General features: G+C 40.1%; 1 protein-coding gene across 1 annotated transcript in view; it reads left to right on the top strand.

Moving 5' to 3' along the window:
* The window catches only part of VWA3B (von Willebrand factor A domain containing 3B), a 208,443-nt gene that overhangs the window by 168,352 nt on the left and 18,201 nt on the right, over positions 1-21,890 (top strand). The window contains exons 22-23 of the mRNA XM_077749344.1: positions 3,132-3,336; positions 17,197-17,308. Of these exons, the coding sequence (XP_077605470.1) occupies positions 3,132-3,336; positions 17,197-17,308 (317 nt within the window). The remainder of the gene's footprint in view (positions 1-3,131; positions 3,337-17,196; positions 17,309-21,890) is intronic.

Genomic DNA, 21,890 nt, shown 5'->3' with positions numbered 1-21,890 from the left:
ATAGAATCATTCTTGCATTCCAGGAATAAATCTCACTTTTAATGGTGTATAATCCTTTTAATAGGCTGTTAAATTTGTTTGCTAGTATTTTGTTGAGTATTCTTGCATTAGTGTTCATAAGGGATATTGATCTGTAGTTTTCTTGTAGTATTTTTGTCTGGCTTTGGTATGGGGAAATGCTGGCCTTGTAGAATGTGTCTGGAAACACTCCCTCTTCTGCAGTTTTGGAAGTATTTGAAGAAGATTGGTGTTAATTTTAAATGTTTGGTAGGATTCTTCACTGCAGCCATTTGGTACTGAGCTTATATTTATTTGTTGGAAGGTATTTATAAATTTTGTTATTTTGTTTTCATTTTCATGTATCTCAAGATATTTTCTAATCTCCCTTGTGATTTCTTTTTTGACCCATTGACTCTTTAAGAGTGTGGTATTTAATTTCCACATATTTCTTGACTTTCCAATTTTCCATCTGCTTTTGATTTCTAATTTTGTGCCATTGTGATTAGGGAAGATATTCTTTTATGATTTCGATTCTGAGAACTTTTTTTTTTTACTGTTTATTTATTTTTGAGGGAGAAAGAGAGAGAAAGAGAGTGCAAGCAGGGGAGGAGCAGTGAGAGAAGGATACACAGAATCCGAAGCAGGCCCCAGGCTCTGAGCCTGATGCAGGGCTCCAACTCATGAACCACGAGATCATGACCTGAGCTGAAGTCCGACACTTAACCAACTGAGCCACCCAGGTGCCCCGTCGATTTTGAAAACCTTAAACATTTAGTTTGTGGTCTAACATGTAGTCTGTTCCAGGGAATGTTTCATGTGCACATTTGAAGAATATGTATCCTGCTGTTGGTTAGTGGTGTGTTCTGTACATACGTATTAGACCCAGTTGGTCTATGGTATTGTTCAAGCTTCTGTTTCCTTATTGACCATTTGTCTGGTTTTTCTATCTACAGTGGAAAGTGGCGATTGAAATCTCTTACTTTTATTATGTTGATATCTATTTCTCTCTTCAATTCTGTCCATATTTGCTTCATATATTTGAGAGCTCTGACACTGGTGCATATGTATTTATAATAGTCATATCTTCCTGGTGGACTGACCCATTTATCATTATATACTATCCTTCTTTGTCTCTTGTAACAATTTATGACTTAAAGTAGTAATAATTTGCTGATTTTTTCTTCTGCTTGATCAAGTCTGCTTCTAAACTTCTCTAGAGATTTTTTCATCTCAGCTATCATATTCTTCAGATCCAGAATTTCGGTTTGGTTCTTTTTTATAGTTTAAATATTTTTGTTGATATTCTTACTTTGTTCATGCACCATTTTCCTGATCTTATATAGTTTGTGTTCTCTTCGAGCTCATTGAAATCTTTAGGACAGTTATTTTGAATTCTTTGTCACATCATTTATAGATCTCCATTTCTTTAGGGAAGATTTCTGAAGACTTACTTTGTTCCTTTGATTGGGCCACCCTTCCCTGTTTCTTTGTGTGCCTTAGAATCTTTAGTGGAGATCTGAGTATTTGAAAAAAAGACACCTCTCCAGTTCTTTCTAGATTACCTTCTTATGGGAAATGACCATCACCAGTCATCTGGGCTAGAGATTCTGGAGATCTTTCAAACCTTTTCTGGGGGATGTCTTCTCCAGGCTTGTGTGTGAAATTTCTGTCAAATAGGTTTACCCCTTCCTTCTCAGAAGCCCATAATCTCTTGCTCCCCCTGGTGTCTGTTTTTGGTATTGCAATGTTGCTGGTGCTGGAACAAGCCAAGTGGATCACTCCTCTTTTTTCTTAAGCTACCCCTGACAGGTATCCAGCGTCTATCGCCATTCCCATCAGTGCTCTGAGCCAGATGAGATGAAAACTAGTCCCTTGGGAAGCCCCTCAAAACTCCAGAATGTTGGATGCATGTTCCAATCCTCCTTCCCTCCCAAGAGGGAAGCCACAACTTAGGAGTTGTCTCCCATTTGGGCTGCCCTATTGCCAGGGAAGCAGGGGTACTAGGGAGGCAAAATGCAAAACCTTTTCCATCACTTTAATCCACTATTCTTCTTGGCTTTGTGTTCATCTGGAGTGCTATAACCTCTTAACTGGTTTCTGGAATTCTTACAAAGGGAATTTGGTCCATATATTGATTAGTCAGTATCTCCTGGTTGGGGATAGGGGGTGTGAATGGGAGCCTAGGAGTTCTTATTCTACCATCTTGCTGACATCACTCCAATTTAGGTTTTTTAATAAGACTTTTTTCTGTTATCTGGAGACAGGTTTGCTTGTGGATTGAGGCCTGTGACTGGGCTGGGTTTAAATTATACTCTTTCAATACCCTAAATCTAAAGGAAGTGACACTTTCAGCAGTAAGAAAATGATAATTATGAAATGCCTTCAACTCTCTGCTGCTCCCTCCCTTTCCTCCTCCTACTCCCCTGCCTCTCTCCCTCTTCTCCCTTCTTTCTTTCTCTCCCCCTCCAGGCGTGTCTGATGCAGCAGAAGCTGGACTGGAAGTAGAATCCATCACACCACGCTGGCTTCCCCCTGGAGTCTCACAGCCTGTATTCATCAGTACATAGAATGTTTGCCTTCTGTTCTTTGTGTACCAAAACAATGAAGCCAGAAAGTTTAGGCCTATTTAGGCTTATAAAAGGAGAGGAGATCAAAATAGCTAGAGTGAGCTGGTACAAGAATTATGGCACTGAGGCAAATATTTTGCTTCCCTTCCCTTTGCTTTGCCGTGTTCCCAGAGTTACTGCTGGGCATAGTATGTGAAATCTCTTTGAGGCTCATTTTTGATCCTGCCAAGTGTTAGGCCTAGGGAGAAAGGAATGAGTTCCAAACATGCTGAAAAAATTGAAAATAAAGCTATATGTGTAAAACTTCTTTAACGTCGGATAATCAGACTAGGTGGTAGGGAAGGGTGCCTATCGTAATTCAGAGATGGTCATTGTTAACTCATGCAAACCACCACAGTCCTGATGGACCAGAGGGTGTGTCATGAGTCTGTCGACTGATACCTGACGTCTGTCTGAGAGATGGTTCTCGGGGGAGGTTTTACTGAAAAATACCTTTCCATGTTTTTTTCCATTATGATCACTTTCTTTGTTTCATTTTTCTCCCCTTTTTTTTTTTCTTTTTAGGCTAGATGCATACAAGCCAATGCGGTACCTGGAAAACAAGGCAGCTTTAAACAGGGCATTAGAACGGCTGAATTGGCCCATTTCACTGAAGGAGCTGTCGATGCTGGAAAATGAAATCCTAGCTGGGAAAATGTACATCCAACAGGCCATGGAACTCCAGGAGGCCGCCAAGAAGGAGAATTATGTGAACAAGACACCAGGAGAGGTTGGTGCCATGGAGGTGTCAGTATGTCCTCCCTCCCTCCTGTCCCAAGTCATTCCTTCCTTCCCCCTCCCCCACCCACCCCATACCAATTTCTGAAAGAGTTAGAGCCAACCCATTAAGGTGTCAGGACTTCTTTCAACAGAAAGGAAATGCCATTCAATTTCACTATGGCCTTTTTTCTTTTTTTTAAACAACACATCTTTTAATTAAAAAACAAAACTAAACTGAAGTATAGTGATCAAAGGCCTGGACTTTGATATGAGCCAGACCAGGGTCCAGCCTCAGATCTGCCACCTAATCCCTATGTTATCTTGGCCAGTTACTCCATGTGAATCTCAGGTCTTTTTATCTGTAAAATAGGAATATTACTAGTATCTGACTCCTAAGGTTTTTATGAGAGTAAAATGACTTTTTACAGTACTTGAGGGGCACCTGGGTGGCTCAGATGGTTAAGTTTTCCAACTTCGGCTCAGGTCACAATCTCACAGTTCGTGAGTTTGAGCCCCACATCAGGCTCTGTCCTGATAGCTCAGAGCCTGGAGCCTGCTTCAGATTCTGTGTCTCCCTCTCTCTCTCTCTCTCTCAAAAAATAAAAGTAAAACATTAAAAAAAGTTAAAATACTTCATACTGAAAGTCCCCCCCCATAAGTGTTAGTAATTATTACTAATAAAGTTTTCAAAAAGAAAAAAAATAATTTCTAATCTGACTGCCTTATTATTACCACTTTGGATCGCTTAGTTTTAGCTTTCTTTTCCTCCTTGAATAAATTTTTTACATAGAACCAATCATAGTCTCCATAATCATTTCATATTCTGATTTTTTCTTTAAACTTTTTTTTTTTAATATTTTTTATTTATTTCTAGGAGAGAGAGAGAGAGAGAGACAGCGTGAGCAGGGGAGGGTCAGAGAGAGAGGGAGTCACAGACTGAAACAGGCTCCAGGCTCCGAGCTGGCAGTCAGCACAGAGCCCGATGCGGGGCTCGAACCCACGAACCGCGAGATCATGACCTAAGCGAAAGTCGGTCGCTCAACCGACTAAGCCACCCAGGCGCCCCAGATTTTTTCTTTAATTAAAGTATAGGTGATACATGACATTATATTAGTTTCAAGTGTACAGTATAGTCCTTTGACAATTTAGTATGTTATACTCTGCTCACCACAACGTAGCTACCCTCTGTCACCATAACACTATTACAGTAACATTGACTATATTCCCTATGCTGTACATTTCATCCCCAGGACTGATTCATTCCATAACTGGAAGCCTATACCTCCTACTCCCCTTTACCCTTTTTGTCCATCCCCCTAACCCCTTACTCTTTGGCAATCATCAGTTTATTCTCTGTATTTATGGGTCTGCTTCTTCTTTTTGTTTGTTTGTTTTGTTTTTTAGATTACACATATAAGTGAAATCATATGATATTTGTCTTTCTGTATCTGACTTATTTCACTCAGCATAATACCCTCTAGGTCCATCCATGTTGTCACAGATGGCAAGATCTCATCCTTTTATGGCTGAGTAATATTCCATTGTATATATATGCCACATCTTCTTTATCCATTCATCTATCAGTGGACCCTTGGGTTGCTTCCACATCTTCACTACTGTAAATAATGTTGCAATAAGCATAGGGGTAAGTTACCCTTTTGAATGAGTATTTTCATTTTCTTTGGGTAAATACCCAGTAGTGGAATTACTGGATCATATGGTAATTCTATTTTTTAATTTTTTAGAAACTTCCATACTATTTTCCATAATAGCTACATCAATTTACATTCCTACCAAAAGTGCATAAGAGTTCCTTTTTTCTCCACATCCTCACCAACACTTGTTATTTCTTGTCTTTTTGATACTAGCCATTCTCACTGGTGTGAGATACTATCTCCTCATGGTTTGAGTTTGCATTTCCCTGATGATGAGTGATATAGAGCATCCTTTCGTGTGTCTGTTGGCCATCTGTATGTCTTCTCTGAAGAAAATATTCTGCTTTTTAAGTTGGCATTATCTCATATAGTTTCTCTGTGTTTTGTGAATCTCAAATTGACTTCTTGTGACTACGTGATATTTCGTGGTATGTATTATATGATGATTTTTTAAATTCTTCACTGAATATTAGACATTTGGGATATTTTACAGTTTTCTCTTTCATACATCTTAATGGCTTCCATGGTGTATTTAGTTTATTTTGTTAGGACAGATTCTTAGGAGTGGAATCCTTGGTTCAAAAGATATGAATATTTTGGGACTCTAAATATGTTTTGCCAATATAACACCTCCTTTCTGACTGTGCATGGGTGTGTGTAGACCTGGAATAGATCATCTGAAATCTTATTAAATTCTGTATACTCTTTGTATATTGTGATATCTATATATTCACTAATAGATATACCATCAAAGAAATGACCTTTGAGACTCATCCGTTTTGGATTTAGTTTTTGCTAAGTGATACTGGCTTTCCTTGATTTAAAATTTAAAAAAAAAATTTTTTTAATTAGAGAGAGGGTGAGTATGGGAGAGAGGCAGAAGGAGAAAGAGAGAATCTTAAGCAGGGGCAGAAGGAGAGAGATAATCAATGCAGGGCTCGATCCCATGACTCTGGGATCATAACCTGAGCCAAATTCAGAAGTTGGATGCTCAACCAACTGAACTACACAGGCTCCCCCGGATTTCCTTGATTTTAAAGTTTTATCACAAAACATCTTATGCCTATTAATGTTATTCAAACAAAGTGACTTCTTCCCCAAAGAATTATTTAGTATTCCCTTGGGAGGCACCATCTGAGGCCTTGAAACATATGGCTGTCTTTTGGCCCTCCTCACTGGATGCCCTGTGGGCACCCAAGAGTTAAGAAAACAAAGTGAATTAACTCTCTATCCCTGAAAATCTGCTCTTGCTACGTCCATTGTTAAAGTTTCTACTGAGAAGTTGAAAAGTCATACAGAATGATGTCTCTAAGCCATTTGATTTGGCAAGTACAAGTTCTTTGTACTCTTGGCATGACTCTCAGCAATGGGATAGTTTGTATAGTATTTTCTTATAATGATATTTCTCCTCACCATGTGTGATGTATTATGAGATGTTTTTATTCTATTTCTGCCATGCTCCACTAGTTTGACTTCATAATCCACTAACAGGTCTCGAGCTCCTCTTGTGAAAAACATTGGTTGGGAACAAAGCTCAAGATGGCAAGGGCTTGTGAGACCCTGCAGTGAAAATTCACCACAGATGAAAGTCATTTTCACTGATTCATGTATAAATATAGCCTGATCATAAATTCTTTCAGCAAAGGTCAAAGATTCTGATCAACAATTATAAATTAGGGAGCAAGAGACCGTCTATTTTTTATTAAGGTCCCCTAGAGTTTACTGGTAACATGTATCAAAAGGTGATTAATGTTTGTGAGGAATGGGGATCTAATCAGAAATGCCCACACACAGTCAGAAGGGGGTGGCCAGTGGATTTGGTCCATGCCACAGCATGTTATGGAGTCTGGATGTCTGTGACTCTCTGATCCGTAGCCACCCCACTGGTTCCTGAGTTTGGGAGAGCTTTGTGATTTTTCTTGTTGATGAGGATCAGATATGGGAAGAAGTACCTGCACATGTTGGTGTTAGGTTAGCCTTTACTTTGCTTTTTCTACTCAGGCTTTGCCTGGCAGTCCTTTGCTGGCCTCAGGATCAGACCTGAGGGGAGAACCATCTTCCCACCTGCTCTGCCCACCATGGTCACATTCCACACTTGACTAAAGAATTGCTTCCCTGATTTTCATAATCCACTAGTTCTGTGGTGACCCTAGAGACAGGTGCTTAGCTTACTGAGCACATAGGTAAATCTGAGAAATTGACCACATAGGTAAAGGAGAAATCTGAAAGCTGGAAATTTAAATTCTCCTTGAAAACTCCCTCTGCTCATGCCTCTTTTATTGCCATGATTGCATATTTCACCATCATTGGCTAATCAGAGCTGTGCTATGGTAGAAACCACCACTGGGCATCTGAATTATAATTAACCTTCCATAGTTCACCCTGGGAGCCTGGTCTAGGCAGCCCAGCCATGGTATCCTACAACATTTCCTTACTACTAAAGGATTGTTCTCCAGAGCAGATACTATAGAACTCAGGCTCACAAAGACCTAACAGCCTCTCCATACTCATAACCTTGACCCATGCCTTGGAAAAGCTTGGAGGCAGAAAATCTTGTGAAACTATAAGTACCTGTAAAGAATCCTAAAAGAGGTCTTGGAAACATAGCCACACATCTGGCTACGCATGTTTATTTCTCCATGTTGTGAAGCATCTGGGTGGCTCAGTTTGTTAAGCGGCCGACTTCGGCTCAGGTCATGATCTCGCAGTTCATGAGTTTGAGCCCTGCATCAGGCTCTGTGCTGACAGCTCAGAGCCTCGAGCTTGCTTCCGATTCTGTGTCTCCTTCTCTCTCTGTACCTCCCCTGCTCACACTCTGTCTCTCTGTCTCTCAAAAATAAATAAATGTTAAAAAAAATCTTTATTTCTCCACTTGTGACTGGCAAGGAATCTGCAGTCCATGGCCTTTAGGAATGGTGCACTGAGTGCTCCACTCATGAAAAACAATCCAGGAGAAAGAGTGTTGGGGAGGCTATAGGTGAGGCTGGGTGAGGTGGAACTTGGAGAATGAGGGCAGAGAGACCATTTGGATTGGAAAACAGTGACTTCAGCACTCTATAGGAGAAAGTTGGTTGGGAAGACTTAGAAATTTCTTTGATTGGAAAAAATGGAGTCAGAATAGGGGCGCCTGGGTGGCTCAGTCAGTTAAGCATCTGACTCTGATTTTAGCTCAGATCATGGTTTCATCATGGCTGGTGAGATCTAGCCCTGCATCCGACTCTGAGCTGTCAGCATGGAGCCTGCTTAGGATTCTCTTTTTCCTCTCTCTCTCTCTGCCCCTCTCCCACTTGTGCGCTCTCGCACTCTGTCTCTCTCTCTCAAAATAAATAAAGTTTTTTAAAAATAAAATAAAGGGCACCTGTGCAGCTCAGTTGGTTAAGCATCTGACTCTTCATCCTGTGATTGGCTTCCTCTGCTTCCTAAGGAGCCACTCACACTGCACCAGAACCACAGACTCGGAGGAGGGTAAGGCCAGATAGCTCAGCCACTCAGCGGCCACCTGCTCAGGAAGCAGCCCCCAGGAGAGGGAAGTGAAAGCTGCATCTAAGTTCTGGGGATGTGTATTTCTCGTGCTGTGTTTTCTAAAGTTACACCTTCCCTGAGGAAGAATGGAACAACACCTCCAGAAAAGCACTCTCCGCCCCGTCCTTTGGATTTTAAAGCAAGTCTAGGTGTCCAAGACTCCTTACAGGAGATAATGATTCTCCCTTCATGGCCACAGCGTTTCCTTAAGCCTTGCATTCGAGTGCAATATCCTTAGTGTCCCTGTGGGCCCCAGTGCTGACCTGCTGTGCTTCTGAGAGGTCTTGCAAGAGGACTTAGCTGTGGGCTGAGGCAGGACATTCCCCTTAGAGCTTCACCTTTGACAAGATAGTTTGCCTCCTGTTAAAATGCAAATGCCTTGGGAAGGGAAGCATACAAAGGCTTCTGACTCATTGCTTGGGTGGTCACTCCGTGGCTGAGAGGGGCTGGATCAGAGTAGTCCGTTCCTGGTTTACATTTTCCTATAAGGTCTTTTCATTCTTTTTCCAGAACCCATTTTTAAAAGAGGTGCAGACCCTAGATATTCTCAGGGTGGAGGAAACCCCTCTAAATCTAAATGAGGAGAGAGATAGTGAAGGTCAGCAAATGCTCCAGGCTGGCCCTGTCCTTCTCACCAAGGTTTTAAAGGGGGAAGTTGAATGATTTGCAGAGACAGTTTGCAAATGTTCTGGTCTTATATTTAGGTGGCCTAGAGAAAGGAAAGGTCAAAACATACTTGATACTACAAATATTGTGTTGATTACAGCAGTCACAGACTTTAGTTGGTTTTTAAGACAGAACGTAGACAGAGAAGCATGTTGGAGTTGCTGGTTTCAGCAGTTCAATGATTTAGGGCAGAAAAAAAAGTACTTAGTAGTGGCTTCATAACAAGATTTGGAGGCAAAGGTTAGTTCTAGTTACATTATAAAATGCATCCTATATGTAGTGTGGAAGCACATTGTTAAATGGGAAATGTTAAAGCATCAAGCATTGAATAACTTTACTGTCCCAACCAATGCAAACCTGAGCGTGTGACCTTGAATTTAAGTCATAAATGAAAAAAGGGTGGCACCATTTTGGATTCTGCTCTGCATCACCTGGTAATCAAATCTGGCAAGGAAATGAATTGGAATCTCTGAATTTTGGAAACAAGGCAACAAATTACCCAGTGGACAGCATGCTTACTGCCAGCATCATTGCCCATCTGACTTCTCCACTGAGACTGACATGCAGCTATTCTCATGCCCCTAAGCCTAGAGAGATGTTGCCTTTTCTATTTAGAGCTAGCATTTTTGTTCCCACTCTCCACCCCTTCTCACTCTCATCCTCCTTGGATTTCTTTTTAAAATTCAGTCACATGTTTGTATTTTGTGTGTGCGTAGGTGAAGGCATGCCAGGAAAACAACAGCACCGGGCATGTTCTGTGGTATAGGCTGTACAGTGTCTCTCAAGTTTTTGTCAAGATTTGAAAATTCTGGCATGTGGGGTTTCTGGAAAGATGCTGTCAACATTGTGGCTGAAGGAATGCTGTGTGTAGCTGCTCTTACTGATATCCTTCCATCCCAGCAAACCAATATTCTATTTCTGTGGAATGAATCGTTGCACTAAAGCTGGCCCCATAGGTTTGTTTCCCGTGGCTACTCTACTTAATCTGTAGTGTAGCTGAATGGATTGTGCAGTAGTGTGGATGAATCATTGAGTGTAGAGTGAATAGTTCCTTCCATAAAGTTACATAGTATTCTGTGTTGCTGCTGTTCATTGTTGCTCAAGCAGGAAGGTCTTCACAGAGTGAATGGTGGTTCTATATAAGATGACTTGGGAAGTGAGTGACAACTATAGAGATAAAAGATCGCTCTGATGATTTCAAGCCATTGACTTCACAGATTTGTACCTGTGAAAATGTAGAAAGCATTTTCATCAGTTAGCTTCTGGCTAGGATGTTGAGAGAATTGATATTTGGAATGTAGAGATAAAGAGGGCTAGTTAAATAAATGTGATTATACTCATTTAGATTTTTTAAAGGAGGGCAACTGGGTGGCTCAGTCGGTTAAACGTCCGACTTCAGCTCAGGTCATGATCTCACGGTTTGTGAGTTCGAGCCCCGCGTTGGGCTCTGTGCTGACAGCTCAGAGCCTGGAGCTTGTTTCAGATTTTGTGTCTCCCTCTCTCTGACCCTCCCCTGTTCACACTGTCTCTCTCTCTCAGAAATAAATAAAAACATTAAAGAAATAAAGAAATAAAAAGAATTTTTAAAAGGAACTTTAAATGTATGTAGGCATAGATTCTAGTAAGTGGCTTATCTGTTATATTGTTGAAATCTGAAGGGGGGAATTGCCTTTCTGGGATCATTGTGGACATTTTTTTGGAAATCAGGGTGTTATGCATCTGGAGGTGGAAAGGCTATCTAGTGACCTCGATGGTTGCCTGGTCTGTGGTGGACACTGGTGGCATGAAGCAAGGTGGCTTTGGAAGTTAAACTTTATGTAGAGGTGAGGTTTTTAAGCAACAGGTGATATAACTTGGTACGTTCCGGATTCCCAAGATTCTAAATTCTACTAGTGATGAGAATACTTTACACGGAGTCTTCCATCAAGGAACTGATCATAAGAAACTGTGATGTGGGCATCTCTTTGGAGTATTATGATGGAATACTGTGTTACTCACGTTCACAGTTCTGGTTGTTCCATTTCCCTTATATTGTGAAAACTGCGAACAAAGATATCATGCTAGTATCCTGTCTTTGTATACACATGGACTGACAGTTTCTCCAGTAGTATAGAAATAGTAATGCCTCGGGTCTTCTGGGAAGAAATAGAGAATTAGAAGATGTTAGAGATCATTGAGTTTTTACCATCTCTGGGCAAAAATGGAAGCCCAGAAACATAAAAAGATTGCCCAAAGTCACACAGCCAGCTGGGCAGCAGTTGGTCATATTTCTCCTGTCTCCTGGTTCAGTCTCTGCTCTTTGAGGCCATTTCAGACTGTAGACGGTCATTCTGAAGGAGTGCTTAGGTTTCCCCTCTGGGTGAAAGCCCAGGAGCAAACAGGTAACATTCACCTCTTTGACATAGTAACCGCCATCGGTAAAAATAGAAATTCCATGGGTATGAAGGGACTCCAGTAAAATCCAGTGAAAATGGATCATAAACAGAAGGATGGTATTCAGCTTACATTTCTGTCCATGGCTGCATAGGCCACAAGCAGCAAAGGTGTGAAGGCTTGTTAAGTATCCTATTTCTGGGGCACCTGGGTGGCTCAGGCAGTTAAGTGTCCTCCTTTGGCTCAGGTCACAATCTCATGGTTTGTGGATTTGAGCCCAGCATCGGGTTCTGTACTGACACCTTGGAGCCTGGAGCCTGATTCAGATTCTGTGTCTGTCTCTCTCTCTCTCTGCCCCATCCCCGCTTGTGCTCTCTCTCAAAAGTAAATAAATAAACATTTAAAATTAATAAACAAACAAGCAAATATCCCACAGTTCTGCAAGAGACCTTAAGCCTTTAGTTCATTATTTCTTCACTTCTGAGGCCCTTGCTCTTCATTTTCATCTCCCCAGAAATAAACCATACTCTCACTTCTTCTGATGAACCTGAAAAGCATCTCCAAACAGATCCACATGATAGATGGTTGCAACAGAACCCAGTTCCTTAGGGTACCAGGGAAATGAGCCCAAATTATACTGAACATGAACAGTGACCCAAGACAAATTGTGTTCAGACTAGGTGTATTTCAGTTGTTACAGTCAATCATTTCATAAATTAGTGTCTTCCTTAACTGAAAACGTGTATATGAATGTTGAATACTTTATGTGTAACATAGCTATAGCATTATAAAAAAAAAAAAAAAAGAAAGACACAAAAAAGCACGTGGAGGGGCATCTGGGTGGCTCAGTTGGTTAAGCGTCTGACTTCGGCTCAGGTCATGATCTCACGGTTCGTGGGTTTGAGCCCCGAGTCAGGCTCTGTGCTGACAGCTAGCTCAAAGCCTGGACAGCCTGCTTCAGATTCTGTGTCTCCCTCTCTCTCTGACCGTTCCCTGCTCACGCTCTCTCTCTCTCTCAGAAATAAAATAAGATATTTAAAAAAGAAAAAAAGCATGTGGAAGCACTTTATATTGGCTTTGCATCAGGGAGGAGAGGGGCATTTGATGGTCTGCAAAGAGGAGCTGGAGAATGATGTTATGGGGCACTCTGATTAGGATGGAGGACCCAAGAATTAATAAGTTAATGGTCAAGAAATTTAAAAAGTGAAAAAAGAAATAAGGAAAAAAAATCCTCATTTCCACAATGTAGCAATTTGAAGAAAAATGCCTATTTGGTTTATCTTTTGATTTAAGAGTAGATTCAGAAGGTTCTGTGCTCATTCACTCATTGACTCCACTGTATGCAAAATGCTGTGAATGGTTATATCTAGCAAACCAGAATAAACAGCTGTCTATTTTTATCCTTTAAAAAAACCCACAGATTTATGGAAATATGATTTTCATGCTGTAAAGTTTACCTATTTCAATTAAGTGATTTTTAGTAAAACTGACAGAGCTATCAACCACCAACACCAAAATCCAGTTCCAGAACACGTCCATCACCCCAGAAAGACCCCTCATACCCATTTGCAGTCAGTCTCTGAAAGTCAGCTTCTGTCTCTCTATATTTGCCTTTTCTATATGTTTTATATATAAGTGGCTCAATAATATTTCATGGTATGGATATATGACATTTTGTTTATCCATTTCCTGTTAATGGACATTTGAATTATGTCTACTTTTCATTATCGTGGATAATGCTGATACGAATACATGGAAGTCTCTGTGTGATACAAGTTTTCATTTCTTGTAGCTAGATATCTAATAGTGGTGTATCTGGGACGTATAATACATTTATGTTTAAATTTTTAAAACATTGCAAAAATTTTTCCCAAAGCGTTGAAAATCAATTGACTACGAACGTAAAGATTTGTCTCTGGACTCTCAATACTGTTCCTTTGGCCACAGGACTATTCTTATGTAGGTACTGCACTTCCTACAGATTTGTTCTTTTTTCCAAATTGTTTTGGCACCTTTAGTTTTGTATCTCAATTTTTGCAAAAAACCCACAAAACAAAAAACTTAGTGAGATTTTGATATGAATTATATTGGATTTAGAGATCAGTTTGTGAAAAATAGCTGTCTTAACTATATCAAATTTTCCAATCCATAACATGGTATGTCACTCCACTTGTTAGATCTTTCATTTCTCTCAGCAATGTTTTCTAGTTTTCACTGTGTAGTTCTTTCACTTATTTTGATGTTTATTCCAAAATTTTCTGTTCTTATTGAAGCTGTTATAAATGGAACTCTTTTTTTAATTTTTAAAAATGTTTATTTTTGGGAGAGAGACAAGTGTAAGCAGGCACAGAGAGAGGGGGAGACACAGAATCAGAAGCAGGCTCCAGGTTCTGAGGTGTCAGTAGAAGAGCTCTATGCAGGGCTCCAACTCATGACTTGAGCCAAAATCGGATGCTTAACCAACTAGGCCACCCGAGCGCCCCTTGGAATTCTTTTCTTAGCTTTATTTTAAGATTATTCATAGCTAGTACATGGAAATACAATTGATTTGTTTTTTTAGATCTATCTTGTATCATGACATCCTGCTGAACTTGTTAATTAATTCTGGTAGTAGCTGGGTGGATCATAGCATTCATGAATAAAGACAGTTTTATTTATTCCTTTCCGACCTGGATGCCTTTAATATTTCCTTGCCCTAATTGTACTGGCCAGAACCAAGTACACTCAAGTACACACTCAAGTACAGTGTGTAGGAGAGATAGAGAGCCTTGTCTTGTTTCTGATCTTAAGGGCTTTCATCATTAAGGATCATGTTTGCTATAGGCTTTTCATAGATGACTTTCACCAAGTTGAAGAAGTTCCCTTCTGTTCCTAGTTTGTTACGAGTCTTCATTGTGAAAGGCATTGGGTTTTGTCAAGGACTCTTTATCCATGTGTTTAATAATATGGCCTTATCCTTTATTCTGTTAATATGGTATGTCACATTAATTGATTTGTGGGCCTTAAAACAGCTTTGCATTCCTAAGATACTTGGTCATGATGTACAATCCTTTTTGCATGCTGCTGGATTTATTTACAAATAGTTTCTTACAGATTTTTTACATCTATATTCATGAAGAGTATATAGGTTCACAGTTTCCTTTTCTTGTGGTATCTTTGGTTTGGAATTGGGGTAACACTTGGCCTTCCCTCTTGTAATATAAATAATCTTTCCAGTAATTTCTGCTTTCCTGGGGTTCCTCTTTTCAGTCCTCTAGTCAGATGTAAGGTTTTATGTTCTCAGCTCAGCTGCATGCCTCACTTAATTGTATCTGGGGCCAAACAGGGGCCAGAAAAAAGAGAAAGAGAGAGAACACTGGGTGTTCACCTCACCCTCTTGGAACCACAGCACCCCTAACCACATAAGAAGATTCCTTCAGAGAGTTAGCTCCTTTGGGCTCACTCTGCCAACATTGATGCCCCTACCACAGGACTGCTTGCAGACTGGGGTCTGAGAAGAAGAGGGGGATTTCTGTAATTTTTGTGAGTGTTAGGAGTCCCTTTTTCCATTAAGCCAGAACTACAGGGCTTCTAGAGCCCTCTGCCTGCACCCTGGTACCACTGCTGTGTTTTGGGCAGCCTTGCAATCAGGCCATGAAATACCAGAGGAAGAAAATGGTAAACCACCAGTCTGTTAGCACTTTGAATTCAAGTCTTCTTTCCCAAGCCATTTGCTATTTGCCTTCCAGAATGATTAAATAGATCTTACCTAGAAGATCAAATGCCATATGTCTGTTTTTTAAATTTGTTTTCTAATAATTCATTTTAAATTTATTTTACAAGAGCACTGGTTCTAAAATTTATTGGAAATTAAATGTAATGACTGTTCTGGTTGATGTAATGGGGGTTTTGGGGTTTAGGGGAATGGAGGATAGTGGATCTTTCTACTAATGATCAGTTAACAAGCATAGAAAGCAGGATTTTAGAGTTGGACTTTACAAATCAAAATGATGCTACCAGTTTCTTCATGTAGTGGACACAGTGTGACATTCACTTCGAGCCTTGACTTATACGGTACCATTTGGAAATTAGAGAGCAGTTCTTCGTTTTGCTTTTCCTGAAATTGCCTGGGGTAAAGTCTTCCCAGAGAGATTATAATTGACCTGGGGTTTGAATGAGTTATCTGAACAGGAAGGATGTTGCTCGTTTTAAAAAATATTTTTCTCAAAAAAATAAAATAAAATAAAATTCCTCTGTTCCTCTGTTCTTCAGATTAGATAATTTCTGTTGATTTGTCTTCAAGTTTCTTTCTTCTGTCATATCAATTCTGCTGTTGAGCTCTTCCAGATATTGTGCTTTTTTACTCCTGAAATTTGTATTTTTTTATATAGTTTCTATTTTCTGGTGAAAACAACTACCTTCTCATTCATTTCAAGAGTTCAACCTCTTGGACCGTGGTTATAATTGCTGATTTAGAGTCTTTATCTGATTATTCTACACTTGATCTTAGCCAAAAGGACAAGAAGTGATTTTATCTGATTATTTTAACACCTGGGTCATCTCAGTATTACGATCTATTGGTCACCTTTTAACTTGAAAATCAGTTATATTTGCTTGCTTCTTAAATCTTTTTTTTAATGTTTTAATCTTATATTTGAGAGAGGGAGATAGAGACAGAGCGCAAGTGGGGGAGGGGCAGAGAGAAAGAGGGACACAGAATCCGAAGCAGGCCCCAGGCCCCAAGTTGTTGGCACAGAACCTGATATTGGGCTCAGACTCACAGACTGTGAAATCATGACCTGAGCTGAAGTCAGACACTTAACCAGCTGAGCCACCCAAGTGCCCCTGCTTGCTTTTTAAATGTATGTTGTAGGAACATCTGAGTGGTTCCGTCAGTTAAGCATCTGACTTTGGCTCAGGTCATGATCCCACAGTTTGTGGATTCAAGCCCTGCATCGGGCTCTGTGCTGACAGCTCAGAGCCTGGAGCCTGCTTCAGATTCTGTGTCTCCCTCTCTCTCTGCCCCTCCCCCACTTGCACTCTGTCTCTGTCTCTCAAAAATAAGTGTTAAAATAAACAAATACAAGTATGTTGTATTTTGGATTGTATCTGGATATATTGAATACTATGTTTTAAGACCATGGATCCTGTTTAAATTCTCTGGAAAAAGTTGACCTTTTTTGTGTGTTAACAGTTTGATTAGGTTTAGGCTGCAAATTCTGTCTCACTTCTTAAGGACAGTGGTTCCCATATATCAGTTCAATTTTATTTTATTATTTAATTTTTTTAATGTTTATTTTTGAGAGACAGAGATAGAGCACAAGCAGGGGAGGGGCAGAGAGAGGGAGACAGACTACTAAGCAGGCTGCAGGCTCCGAGCTGCCAGCCAGAGCTCAATGTGGGGCTCAAACTCACAAGTTGTGAAATCATGACCTGAGCTGGAGTCAGAAACTTAACTGACTGAGCCACACAGGTGCCCCATCAGTCCAATTTTAAAATCCTATTCCCAATATCATAGAACAGGAAGTACTCCAGAGTGATTATACAAAGTATATGTATGTTCTGTAATTTTTGATAGTGCAATTCTTAGTAGAGAATCCCAGACTACCCTGTATCTGTGATTTTCACTCTTTGTTGACTTTTTAAATCAATTATTAATGTTTTATATTTTTTAGCAACAGAAATCTCCAGGAAATCCAACAAAGAAAGTCAAATCAAAAAAATTGGATCCCCTCAAAGGCCAGAAAGTTATTGCAAGATCTGATGAAAATGGCTTTTATTTTCCAGGTACATATTTTATTTTGTAATATTCTTTTGTTAAATAATAGGATATCAGGGACCTGAGGATCTCAAACTGTGCTTTCCTTAGAATACTACATTTCATAAGCTATACAAAGATATTCTCCTTCTAAAATGAAATGATGTTGGGGTTTCTACCTATATTTGTGTGTTGGGGAGAGGAATAGCCAGAAAATGTATTTAATCTTTCATTTGTTTATTAAAAAAAATTTTGCTATACATCTGCTATGTTCTAGATATGTAATATTCCTACAGTGCTGGTCTAGTAGAATGAGCAAACAGACAAAAATTCTTCCCCTCATGGAGCTTACGTTCTATGAGGGAGACAGACAAGCAAGCAAATAAATACAGTAGTGTGTAGTGTGTCAGATATAATGTTGTAGAGAAATGTCAAGCTACAAGAGAATTAAGATTGTCAAGCTAAAGGCTGCAATTTCAAATATGGTGGTCAATGAAGAGCTTCTGGGGCAAGTGATGTATGAGTAAGACTTAAAGAAGGACAGGCAAGCCATTAAATTATCTCAGGGGAGAGAGTTCTAAGCAGAAGGAATAGTGTTGCAAAGTCCCGAGATGAGTGCATGGTGGTGGAAGAGGCAGTGTGGCTGGACCCAAGAGCTTTTCCCAAGAGTTTCCTGACACATGTGATCCTGAAGAAATCAGCCAGGTGAAGTTCAAGTGAGAGCCTTGTAGACAGTGAAAATAATATGTGTCTAGAGGTGGAGAAAAAACATTTTATATCTGGTGACATTAAGCAGAGTATGGCTGGAACCTAGAATGCAAAGAAAGGTAAGAAGTAATAATAAAAAAGGTCTTCAGGGAGGTAAGTATGAGGCCATTCATAAAAGGTTATGTAAAGAAATTTGGACTTTACTGGAGAGCCACATTTAAAGCAAGGAAAAACACAGTCATGCTTGATGTTTATAAAAGCTGTTTCCCATTGTTGTGTGAAGAGTGGATGTGGAGTGGGTTGGTTTGGGCCATGTGGTAGAAAGTGGTGCCTACATGAGATGTTGGTAAGGACAGGAAGATAATGATGCGTCTGGGACATGATGAATTATAGGTACACTCCTTATGTGCTGATGTCTCAAAAATCTCTGTCTCCAGACAGATTTCCTTCTTGAGACTCTAGACCTCTATCTCCAAATGCTCCCAATTGCTGAAGTTGTCAGAAAAGCAATTAGGGATAAGGCCTAGAGTCGCAAGAGGAAATCTTTCTGGAAATTGAGATTTTTGAGACATCAACACAAAGTGTCATTGATATCATGGGAAGGACCTGTAAGGGAAAAGAGAGCTTAGGGAAAGAGCCCTAAGATAGATCCATGGGGCAAGAAGATGATACTGCAGAAACATAACCAGTCTTGCATAGGCATTAATCTGTCAATCACCAGTTAAAAGAATCATTCTTTATTAATTAAATTTAATTAAATCTTTTTCATGAGAAAAATATTTTCAGCAGGAGTTTTGGTTTTTGGCAGGCATGTGTGGAGAACTGACAGCTAGGATATTTTACTTGAAATTTGCTGAATGTGATTTGGAATTGACTGGGTAAGAGTAATTAAATATGGATCCTAGCATTTGAGGTGAGCATACAGGCCAAGGCATGAAACTCTTGTTTGAAAGAGCAGGGTCTGAAAACCTTCTGTTTCTTCGGGACCCAGATTTGTGACGTGTTGGTTATAGAGAGCCATCTCTACTTGGTTTTCTGAATTGGAGCACTGGAGAGGGGTCGAAGACTAATTTGGCAGTTGAATGGAAATGCAGGAAAGGACTGAATTCCAAAGGGCTGCTTTTGGGCTTGGTATCAGTTTGCTGGCCAGGGTCCTGGAGAAAAGGAGAATAGCTCAAACTTTTCCTTGGCACCATGCCTGAGTAATAAGAAATGCCTGAGACCTACTGCTGCCAGTCTGGGGAAATAGAGGAAACGGGTAAAACCAGGGCCACATGCAATACCTGAGATCATGTCAGCAATGATTATTGCCCTGTTTTGTTTTCTTTTGTTTTGTTTTAAATATGCAATTAGAGGCAGAGAACACATACCCCTAACAGTTGCATGGGATCCGGCTATTTGAGAATTTTTAATTTGCAGCTGTGTTTAAACTCAACTAAGTCAGTTTGGAGGAAATAACAGTAGTTGTATCATCAGTCATTTCTATTAGTGGCTAGTTAGTAAACACTGACTCAGACAATTAAATGCTAGTGCATGTGTTACTGGATGTACTTAGTTTTTGATCCCTCTCCCCTCAATGAATCTTTAATCAGGAATTTCAACTCTACCATCATAGAGTTATTTTTTTTAAAAAAATAATTTCAAATTTAGATAAAAGTTGCAAGAATAGAGAACTTCTATATAGTCTTTACCCAGATTTGCCAATTTTTAATTTTTGTCATGTTTAGTTTATGACATTTATTATTTTATTTTACTCCTTTTCTTTCTCTCTACTTACCTCAACACATATACATTATTTTTCTGAACTATTTGAGATTAGGTAACATCATTGTGCCCCATTACCCTTTAATGCATCAGTCTGTATTTCTCAAGAACAAGGGTACTCTCTTAACATAATCATAATAAAGTTATAAGATTCAGGAAATTTAATGGTATTATGCTACTTTTTATCTGTATATTTCACTTTTGTTAACTGTCCCAATACTGGCTTTATATTTTTTGTCTCTAGAATAGACCCAGTCCAGAATCATGTATTGCATTTAATTAACATGTCTCCTTAGTCTTCTTTGATCTAGAATTGTTCTCCAGCCTTTGCTATCATTTTTCATTATACTGATGTTGAGTAAGGGCATTTACTTCATAGAATGTTCCTCAGATAGCTTAGACTCAGAGCATGCATTCCTGGACAGATTGCTACCTAAGTGATGGCAGGATGTCATGTGGCTTTCAGGGCATCCCATCCAGGGGCACATGGTGTCCATTGGCCCTCACTAATGACACTAATTGAGATCACCTGGTCACCATGCATTACTATTTTCTCCCTTGCAAAAAAGGCCAAATAGAGTTTTGTGGAGCACAAGATTGATGCTCATCGAAAACTCCTTGTCTGATAACTTCTATTCAAACCCTGCTACACATTTCTCATGGAAAATATCTGCTTTAAGATGTACGTCAGCAGTAAATGGCTTTGGAGTGGCTGGATCAGAGTGTCGGTTGCTTTAGACCAGGGCCACGCTGGGGCAGAGCTGGCCTGGTGTGGCTGCTGTTCTTAGCAATCAGGACAGGGATTTCCGTGTGGCTGACTCTCTTCCAGGGTCAGTGTGGATTATCTAGTTAAGAAATGACTACATTGTTCATAAGGGAAGTGACAAGCTGATAGCCTAGCTCATCAGCATGCTGAAAGGCAAGGAAGAAGACACATTTCAATACCTTATTTTAAGTCCTTATTTGCAGGAATCGGGTCATCCTTCCTGTTCTTCAGGAAGCATTTACTTCAGGAAATTCATGATGATGAAAAGTCTTGAGTTGCAAAATTTCTGCACTATGCCACAAAAACAAGTTATAATGGAAAGAAAAAAGCAGGTGGCAGAGGCAGGGGAGGGGGGACCTGTCAGAAAATCCCAAGTTTTCATTTATTTGAAGTCTCCCTTTTTCCTCTAGTAGCCATGTGACTGGAATTACTGAAGTTCTCTGAGCCTCAGTTTATCTTTATCTTTCCAAATGAGATTTAAAACAATTAGAATCCCCATAAGGTTGTCGTTTAGGTTAAATGTGGTCATGTACAGGGGTTCCTGGGTGGCTTAGTTGGTTAAGTGTCTGACTTTGGCTCAGGTTATGATCTCGTGGTTTGTGAGTTTGAGCCCCACATAGGGCTCTGTGCTGACAGCTCAGAAGCTGGAGCCTGCTTCAGAGTCTGTGTCTCCCTCTCTCTGCCCCTCCCCTACTCTCTTTCTCCCCCCCCCACTCTAAAATAAATAAACATTTTTTTAAAAAATTTACATATGGTAATGTACAGTATTTTCTGAATTGGGAAGTGTTAAGTGCATGTAAGGAGTTTGCCTGTCATTGCGCATGAGAGCTTCTCTTAGGAGATAGAAACAACTCGTGTCCTCTCCTGGGCATCAAGAGAGCTGCTTGCAATTTTAAAACATTAACAGCAGTTTGGAAACCTCAACAGAAATTCAAAGAGGCAAGAATTAGCACAGGGGACTAGAAAGAAACCAGAGGCTGAAGGAAGGAGAGAATAGGATGAATAGATGTGAGAGATGACTTTCAAGGGAGTGGGACAGGTATGGGGGGCTGCTTTTGGTGAAGCAAAGCTAAAGCCTTTTTTTCAGGAGATAGAATTTAAGCTGGGCTGTGAATATGAGAAAGTTCTTACAGCCAGAGGTAAGAGATCCAGTCTCCAGCCAGAGAAATTCCAGTTTGGAGTAAAGATTGAGAATACTCCGTCTTTCACCCAATGAACTGACCTACCTACCTGGAGTATTTCTGCAGTCTTCTGGCCACTGAGAATGGGCCACATTTTTGCTGAGGGCCTCAACAAGGGCACATTCCCTTTTCCCCAGCCTAAGTATAAGAGAGCCCTCTGGCTGAGGTGGGGTAGGGGTGGGGGGGGGGTGG

This window comes from Crocuta crocuta, unplaced genomic scaffold (genome assembly GCF_008692635.1).
Source record: "Crocuta crocuta isolate KB4526 unplaced genomic scaffold, BGI_CrCroc_1.0 scaffold118, whole genome shotgun sequence".
Lineage (NCBI taxonomy): Eukaryota > Metazoa > Chordata > Mammalia > Carnivora > Hyaenidae > Crocuta > Crocuta crocuta.
This window is presented reverse-complemented; position numbering and strand designations above follow the sequence as displayed.